We start from the raw sequence: 9,567 nt of genomic DNA on the forward strand, positions 1-9,567 counted from the left end.
GCTTTTTTCTGGTCTTTTCGCATGACTGTGTACATGAGTAAGGAAACAAAGAGAAGCTGGAACCCAGGGGCATGTTGTCACCCAGGAAAAAAGCACGGAGGATCTACCCTCCCGTGATAAATTTGAGTTTCATTCCCATTGTCTTTTTTTTTTTTTTTTAATCTGAGTGTAGTTGACACACAATGTTGCCTTTGTTTCAGGTGTAGGACATAGTGGTTCAACTTCTCTATACTTTCTAACTGTGCTCACAAGTGTAGCTGCCCTCTGTCACCACACAACGTTATTACCATATCATTCACTATATTCCTCACGCTGTGGCTTTTATCCCTGTGACTCATTCATTCTGTAACTGGAAGCCTGCGTCTCCCACTCCCCTTCACCCATGTTACCCAGCCCCTGGCCCCCCTCCCCTCTGGCAACCACAAGTTTGTTCTCCTGTATTTATAGGTCCGATTCAGCTTTTTGTTTGTTTATTAGTTTGTTGCGGTATTTTTAGATCCCACATATGATTGAGATCATATCAAAAGAGGAACCTCAAACTTGAAATCAACACAGTTCTCTAAAGTATTGGTATCCGCCCCAAGGGTTGAAGGGACTCCCTGCCTTGTGTGTGCCCTTGGGAACACAGAACCAGCCCTTCATGGGTGGACAGTTGGACTAGATGACCCTTAAAGTCAATTCCAACTCCAAGTTCAGCTTTTAAAATGAACAAAACAGGGGTGCCTGGGTGGCTCAGTGGGTTAAGCCGCTGCCTTGGACTCAGGTCATGATCTCAGGGTCCTGGGATCAAGCCCCGCATCGGGCTCTCTGCTCAGCAGGGAGCCTGCTTCCTCCTCTCTCTCTCTGCCTGCCTCTCTGCCTGCTTGTGATCTCTGTCTGTCAAATAAATAAATAAATAAAATCTTTAAAAAAAAATAAAATGAACAAAACATTGAAAGGAGAGAACCAGGGGCGCCTGGGTGGCTCAGTGGGTTAAAGCCTCTGCCTTTGGCTCTGGTCATAGTCTCAGGGTCCTGAGATGGAGCCCCGCATCAGGCTCTCCGCTCAGCGGGGAGCCTGCTTCCTCCTCCTCTCTCTGCCTGCCTCTCTGCCTACTTGTGATCTCTATCTGTCAAATAAATAAATAAGTCTTTGGAAAAAAAAGAAAGAAAGAAAGAAAGGAGAGAACCACCTGGATTAGATATAATCCAACAGCCCAACTGTCTCTCTCCTCTCTCCCCCCACCACCTCTCTCTCTCTCTCTCTCTCTCACACACACACACACACACACACACAGAGCCTCTCCTCACACAGTCCTAGAGCTGGCTCACCAGTATCCTACTTCTTTCCATCCAAGCACCACTCATCACCCCATGTGAGGACATGTAGTTCCTCCCTTTTCTCCCTAGTCTGGCTTCCTGGATTCCAGGACACCTACGTGGCACTTTCTCCTAACTCCTTACCTGGAAACAGACAGCCATCCCTATAAAACACAAACACACAAAGTTAGGGCAGAGAGAAGCCTGCCAGGACTCTCCAGAGGAGGACTGGAAGCTATCCAACTAGCTGACTCTCTCCTTCCTTCCCCTGGGGGTCCTGTCACTTTGATTCCCACTGCTGTGACCAGACCCAGACCCTCTGGATGGGCAGCTCCCTCAAAATCAGCCCTGCAGAGACACCACCTAAAGCCCTACCTCAACACCAGACTAGCACTTCAAAAAGAATTTGCTTTGTCAACCAAACAAAAACAAAAATCATGAATAGAAAAAGGAAAATGAAACAACATAAGACTTTAAACAGCAAGTTTTCAAATTAAGTCAAGCAGAAGTGGAAGATTATTTACATGATGCACAAGTTTAATCATTAAATGCTGTATGTAAATGCAAAAAAAAGAAATACAAAACTGATAAAATTTCTAGAGATTAATCTCTGAGCCAACATTTGCCAATTACCACAACGCACAGCACTTTCCGTCTTCCAACCTTATATGGCCTTGTTCAAAGAATAATCGTTTTGAATTCATGAGCACTCTCCCCTCCCATTGACTCCTCCACGAAACCCCTTCCAGAACAAATGCCCTTGATCACAGGGATCCTTCTGGGGAAACCAGGGGAGTGGAAGAGATCAATTCACTGGTTGGACAAACCCTGAGCACCTACTTTGAATAAGAACAGTGCTTCCCCCATTCCTCTGTAGGTCCCCATCAGCACAGAAACGATCCAAGGATGAAGGGTTTTAGACCCCATCACACACACACACACACACACACACACACACACACACACACACACACACATATTCATGGATAGCAGCACACAAGAAGGTTCTACAGTCTATCTTCTGCCTCTTCCCCCAGCTCATCAGATTCTGATCTTACGTATTCCTATGCAGACACCCACATGCAAATATGCATCCATAACCCCTTGTTCTCCCTCTACAATATTCCGTTAGGCTAAGCTGCTTCAGTATTTGTATTCACTTCTGGCTTCTTTTTCTTGCCCAAAGTCTGGCGTCCAACTCCAATTCCAAAGGCAATGCCACAGCCCCGCTTTCTGTGTCCAGCAGGTGTCGCCCCTCACCGGAAACAAAATGCACCCTCCCTTCTACCGTGAGAAATCTTTACCCCAACAGCAGACGTCCCTCGGGTTGGGTTGAAAGCGGGGCTCTGGAGAGAGGTGTGTCCCCTAGCGTGAGGATCCTCTGAATAAAGCCATTTACTTACATCCAGCTAAGGTAGACAAACATCCCATGGGAAATTTGTTCTTTGATCTTGGGCAAGTTATCCACACTCCGAGCCTTGCTTTCTTCACCTGTGATATGGAAGGAGACAACCTTTCTCTCCTGGCGTTATTGTAAGAAGAAAGTGAGATACAAATACAAAGCACTTAGCCCAGCACCTGGGTCATTATACGCACGTGAGCTATTGGCTTTTCCCCACTTAGGGTTTGGAAGAAATCACCACCCAGAACTTCCATCTGAAGTTAAGCTCTGCCCCCTGAATCCTATCTAAGGATCCACATCAGAGCTGCAATGAGGATCCGTGAGATAATACATGTAAAGTACCCGGTCCAATGTCTGGTCCAGAAAGTTGAGTAACAAGCAATAACTAACATCACTCCTGTGGGCTCAGCACATGCCAGCAACGTTCTTAACCATCTGCAAGTATGAATGCACTCAATCCTCCTAAAACCCCTTATGAGGTAAGTAATCTGTCAATTCCCTGCCTCTCTCTGATTCTGTGACTTCCAACTACAGTTTAATTTCTTTTTATGAATTATAGATCAGAAAACTGCCCCCAACCCATAACTCTGCTCATGGTCCCTCCCCAGTTCCTCAGGAAAAAGCATTAAAAAAAAAAAAAACAATATTTCCACCAGAGTTTATTCCTCAGAGATGATCACCAGTGACTCACTGGCCCCTGTGGCACACTGTGACCTCCAGAAAGGCCTTTAACCTCCCTCCCCAGATGACATTCAACCCAGAAATATAGCCTTGGGCAATAACTTGATTACACAATATTCCCAGGATTGAGTTCCCCCAGCATGCTAAGGTGTACACAGGGTGGGCTGGGAAGTTCAAAGATCCGGATGGAGAAACCACAGGATCCAAGAAAACGTGTAGGGTCTGACGATGTTGGGGGGACACAGCAGCATCACTAAGACTCTGAATCTCCTCGCTTGTGGTATAGAAGGTGTAGGTCTTTTCTTCTAACTGACATGTTGACCTGCAGAAGAAATAAAAAGGAAATAATAAGGCTTCAAACCAACTTGACCCCATCCTCTGTCTCCCCTTAAACACTCCATTGGATAGAAGAAGGGGGTGTGGTTGCTCCTCTTTCCTGCTCCTAATCCCAGCAATGGCACTTTAAATTATGCTCTTGGCTACATCCTGGTGAAGCCTCGCCCCTACTATAAACACCATTAGCTGAGCCCAACACTGACTCCCGAAATTTCTCACCACCATCCCCCCAAGGACCAGGAGGCAAACAACTAACATAGATGTTACCTTCTGGATAACTGGCCCCAGGGAGGAAAACGTAGCCTGGAAAAAGAAAATATCTGATTAGGGGACAGTCTGTAGATAAAAGTATCTGGCGTTACTCACAACAAATGAGGTAGCAATGGGAAAACCAGTCACAGACAGAAAGTGAACAGAAATTGGGAGTGAGATTGGCAACAGGAGGTCAGGGACGGCACTCACCGGAGGAGCGAACTCTCCGCCAGCTGAGCAAACCAAGAGAGAAAATGATGAAGCCCAGGCCCAGAGTCACTGCAGACACAGAAACCTTCAGTGTCTGCATTGGGGACAGCCCAGGTGCTGCAAAAATAGAAACTTAGTGGAACCAATCTGTTGCCCATTGCCAGAGCAACTTAATTTAGTGAGACTTCCAGCTAGGAAGTTCAAAGGTGCTTTAGCCCAATGCCAAGAGTCTGGCGCACACCAACCTATACCCAAGGAAACAGACTTTACTCAAAAATCCCCATCCTGGGCGCCTGGGTGGCTCAGTGGGTTAAAGCCTCTGCCTTCGGCTCAGGTCATGATCCCAGGGTCCTGGGATCGAGTCCCGCATCGGGCTCTCTGCTCAGTGGGGAGCCTGCTTCCTCCTCTCTCTCTGACTGCCTCTCTGCCTACTTGTGATCTATCTCTCTGTCAAATAAATAAATAAAATCTTTAAAAAAAAAAAATCCCCATCCTGTAGCTCTCTACTGCTAGAGCAGCCCTGGGGGACCCCTCTCACTACGGTTAGCACCAGAGCTTCTAGGTCCTAATACACTGGGGCCTCTCGGGCACCTTTTTTCCCTTCTTCACCCTGAAGGTTTTCTCACCAAAAAATAAAGGATTCCTCATTCTCCTCAACATTTACCCCATAGTGACTATGTTGGCTCCCTTATGTGCTCTAACAGAGTATTTGTCTATTAAAATGTCTTTCCACCTTTCTTAACTCTCAATGATCCCATTCCATGAGTTATCTGACTACTGAGGTATCTCCTCCTGTCCACCTCCAGATTTCCAGAACCGGCCTCCAGCCCACCCCATAGCTCCCACTTCCTGGAACCCATCAGACTCTGAATCCACCCCACCTGGATTCCTCCCACCATGCTGAAATGAACATTCCATCATCAAAGGAAACTCTGGCACAAGCTGTGGAGGAGACTTTCCCAAGAGAGATCTGGTGCACGTGTGGGTTTCTCTCTCTGCTTTTCATGCCCTTCTCAGCTGCCCAGCAAGACAGCGTTCCCCAAAGGGGAGCCCAATCTCAGCAGCCAGTCTAGGATCCAGTCTAGGATCTCCAGCCCTTCGTAGATACCCCTCCTCTTCCTCATTGCTCACACTTCTATTTCCTCAAATCTGTGTACCAAATCTCTTGGTATGTTTGACTACTTCCAATCTTGGGGTTCAAGCAGTGGCCATTGGTTCCTTGTTCATTAGCCCCCAAGCATGTAAACCAAAGTGTTTGCCAGCCAGGCTTTTTCTTCCCTGACAGAGCAGCCTAAATTCACAACTGCCCCTACGCCGAGAGAAAGTCCCGTTTCTTCCGAAAGCTTTTTTATTCCTTCGGTTCCCATTCCTGGCCAGACAACAGAATAGTTGAAATCTGAAGATCCTAAAATGTTGCATCACAATTTTTGGTTGTGAAAAACATGGTCACCAAACCACATCCTCTTTTAAGGATAGGCGTGCTGCTCCCCTGCCACCCCCAGATGTACACATGACATCAACCACACCACCATGGCAACAGCAACAGTAACTCTTCCCATTCCTATCTCCCACGGCCTCATCTCTGGTCATCAGCCCTCCACCGGTTCCTCCAGACTGGCTGCTCATTCTCAGCATCTCCCTCCCTGCTGTCATTCCCTGGACCTGTCCACATGTCACTCCCTGAGCCAAAATGTTGGTGTTCCTTGTCAACAACCCATGCACAGTAGCTCTCTGCTTCAACCTTAATTCCTCCCACCCTCCATGCACTTACTCCAGTCCTGGAAGACGGGCTCAGGAGCCCCAATGTGCTCCACCACACAGGTGTAGGTGTCCCCATAAGAAGGGGTTGTAGCTAAATAGGAGACAGTCTGATATGTCCAGTCTCCATTGGGCTGGGCCATCTTAGGGTCACTACTGTGAGGAGGGACAGGCTGCCCATTCTTCCTCCACCAGATGGTCACATCAGCTGGATAGAAGCCCCAAACGTAACAGGCCAGCATCACACTCTCCTTCGTGTTAAAAGGAGTGGTTTTGGCTACTTGCACAGTTGGTGGCCCTGCATAGGAAGAAAATGTGGTCGTGAAAGAAGGCAACATTCTGGCTTTTTCTCCAACCCGGTTTCTTTCCTGCTTCAATTCTTCATGACTTTTGCCAACTGACCCTTCCCACCCCCACTCCATGCCTCCACACATCCCTTTGAAAAAGGAGTTGGAATTATTCCTGCTTTGCTCTTTATTTCCCCTCATTCCTTCACTGCTCTTTCAGATTCCTGATCCAACATTATGGTTGATCACATTAAGCAGAAGCCAGCTCTGAACTGCAAGCTGTCTCAGAAGTCACTGAATATATATTTCAAGTAATATACTGATAATTTCAAGTGAAATGTTTATTTCAAGTATATAAGCTAACAGTTATCAAGCATTGTAGGTTAGATTTGTAAAGGTAGAAAAAGATGTCTGTCCTCAAATCTAATTTAACAAACTTAAGTGGCTGAATCAAGCAACATTTTTCCCTCAGATAGTTTAAGGAAATGAGCCTAACTCAGATCTAACTCTCTTAAATTTGGATTAACATAATCTGAATTAATGAGATTGTTAATATTGCCATTCCCTACTAGTTTATTCTTCTAGGTGGTCCTCCTGCTTGCCTCTACTTTGGTGCTTTTTTTTTTTTAAGATTTTATTTTTATTTATTTGAGAGAGACAGTGAGAGAGAGCATGAGCGAGGAGAAGGTCAGAGAGAGAAGCAGACTCCCCGTGGAGCTGGGAGCCCGATGCGGGACTCGATCCTGGAACTCTGGGATCATGACCTGAGCCGAAGGCAGCTGTCCAACCAACTGAGCCCCCCAGGCGTCCCTACTTTGGTGCTTGTCAAACAAAATCTTAAATAAAAATCCAAGAAATTGTGTTAAAATGCAGGTTCGCTAGGCTGCATCCCCAAATATTTTCACTGAGAAGATCTATAGTGGCACTCAAGGGCTTGTATTTTTAACAAGCACCTTCCCCAGGCAATTCTGAGAAAAGTGGTCCAGAAGCCACATTTTAGACATATTACTCTGTCTAATGGAGATCTTCATGTTTTCTTTTATCAGTCTCAAGTCCTTCTCAGTGCAAGAGATTGGGGGCAAGAAAGCATGTTGAAATTCCCAGGGAAGCTTTCTAAATATTCCCATGCCTGGGTGCATCCCAGACCTAAAACATCAGAACCTATGACAAAGAGGTATGAGCACTTTGGAAAAAGGTATTCTGGTTATTCTGACACACTCCTGGTTGAACTTGACTCTGCATCATGAGATGCCCTGAATGGAAGGAAAACATGCTTACTCTCTCAGCTCATTGGCCTCAAACATCACTTCCCTTTCTTTATTCCTGCTCCATCCCCATCAACAACCCTTTGAGGGTCCACATTCACTCTTCTTACATTCCAGGTCCACATATTTTCTGCTTCTTTCCTGCACAAATCTCAAACCTGTTGGCTATAGAGGGATGGAGGGATGGAGGGATGGAGGGATTCTCCCTGGCTTCTCCTCTAACTGTGCTTCCCAATAGCCCCGTTGTGCCCCTCTCTTCTTACGTGTCCTGTGCGTCAGTGATCCCCAGAAGGATTGGGTATGTGTGGCACAGTCCTGGAGTCCATTAGACAAGCGGGAAAGCACAGATTCCTGATGGTTGAGGAACTCTGAGAGGTACTTGGCCAAGGGATTCAGTGCCCCAAATTCAAGAGGGACCATTTTGGACTTGTCTCGATCCCAGCAGGTCAGCAAATCCTTGTTGAAGGAGACACAATATGTGAAATCCTTTGCAGTCCCATCATCATCCAACAGACAGGTGCTTTCCACATGGGCTATAAAGCCACCTACAGGAACCAGAGAAAGGGGGCAGCTCAGAGACCTCTGCAGGGAGTCCAAGCCCCAGTTCCTGCCCCAGTTACACCCAGTGAGTGGGGTGTAGCTTTCCTGCTTCAGGCAGCATCTACAGACCAAGCTCGTGTACTGAAGTCTCTGAGAGCACCAAGTCAGGGAATAGACGGTAGCAGCAGAGAAGTTTTTAGTTACCGTTTCCTCTTTATGAGACTAAGTATGGGAACAAGAATGGCCCAAAATTATTTGCTAGTTTAAACACAACAATTTACCCAGGACAAGACCTTCAGTAAGGTGAATTATTGATTGAGAAAAGGGGTCAAGGGAAAGAGTCAGCTTTGTTGTATGCTGGATATATTATTAAATATTCACTCCATATACATTTATGAAGCACACACACAAATGTGCCAGGCACTGTGCTAGGAGCTGAGGATATGAGGATACAGAAATAAACAAGACAGATATTGCCCTTGCCTACACTCCAGCAAAAGATACATATTACACAAATAATTATACAGTTCAATTATATTAAAATTGCAACAAAGATACAAAGGTAGGAAGTGCTATCAGAGTATATACCAGAGAGACAAAGAGTCTGGGGTGTCCAAATCCAAGTGACTCCCTTGCCCCAAAGGAGCAGAGGAAGGGGGATCCCAAGCAGGAAACCCTTACCTTCTCCAGCGGAGCCCAGGCTGAGACCCAGCAGCAAAGGCAGGAGTGTGGTCATGCTCTGCTCTGGGGACACACCGGGAATTCAATGCCCTGGACTAGTTCTTCCAGGGCCCTGGGTCCTCACCTGCTCTAATAGTTCCAGCCTGGGTAGATGATCCCCAGACCCTGAGCGGACTAGAATATAGCCCCGACTCCTTGATCCCCCATAAATGAGTGATTTGGAGCCACCCAGTCCCTAGATACTAATTCTGTTCCTACCAGCTCTTCTAAATCAGTCCCAAACTAAGAGTTGTCAGATGGGTTAGATGGGTGGGGACAAATAGGAGACAAATCACTGAGTGCTTCAGCCTAGCATCACCAGTTACCAGGTAAATCTTATCCTGCCCTAGGCTTTAAAGGATTCTGTCTCTTAGCTCTTTCCCTGTGGGAAAGACCAGTCTGTAGATGGATTTCCTTAGATCAGTGGAGAGAATAATCCCAATACTCCCAGAACATACGTAGCCTGGGCTGCCCACCGGTTTAACTATTTCCCTTCAATATCCTTCCAAAAGACAGAGACTAGGTAACTTCTCTGTCCCTTAGAGGGAGGTAACTTAGAAAGATATTGCATAACCCCTGGTCTGCCCTGTCACCCGGAGATGGGAGATGGAGGCAGGAGCTGTAAGGCCCTTCTGGAGCAGGTGGCAGAGACAGGGCTGTTGAGATGGAAGGAGGCCCAGGGAGCGTGCAGGGTTATCTGGCCTCAAAGCACCACTGGGGAATAGGGGAAACAATTCCACTTCAGAGGTCAGAGACGGAGACTGGAAAATCCTTCCTTGGGATTCCATTGCTTCTTGCAGAGCTGCATTTTGTCCTTC

At 46.7% G+C, this 9,567-nt stretch overlaps 1 protein-coding gene across 2 annotated transcripts; it reads right to left on the minus strand.

The window, feature by feature from the left end:
- Positions 1–3,342: 3,342 nt before the first annotated feature.
- Positions 3,343–8,990, minus strand: LOC125102650 (HLA class II histocompatibility antigen, DM beta chain). Of its 2 annotated transcripts, none has more exons than XM_047734026.1 (6): positions 8,711–8,990; positions 7,753–8,034; positions 5,951–6,235; positions 4,180–4,296; positions 3,985–4,020; positions 3,343–3,703 (listed from the first exon to the last, which is right to left on the minus strand). In XM_047734026.1, the coding sequence occupies exons 1-6, from the start codon at positions 8,763–8,765 to the stop codon at positions 3,687–3,689; spliced, it is 792 nt and encodes a 263-aa protein (XP_047589982.1). In that variant the 5' UTR covers positions 8,766–8,990; the 3' UTR covers positions 3,343–3,686. The 2 variants fall into 2 exon arrangements, with proteins under 2 accessions (XP_047589982.1, XP_047589983.1); XM_047734027.1 differs by having other exon boundaries at positions 7,753–7,945; positions 8,711–8,988.
- Positions 8,991–9,567: the final 577 nt, after the last annotated feature.

This window comes from Lutra lutra, chromosome 6, assembly GCF_902655055.1.
Source record: "Lutra lutra chromosome 6, mLutLut1.2, whole genome shotgun sequence".
Classification (NCBI taxonomy): Eukaryota; Metazoa; Chordata; class Mammalia; order Carnivora; family Mustelidae; genus Lutra; species Lutra lutra.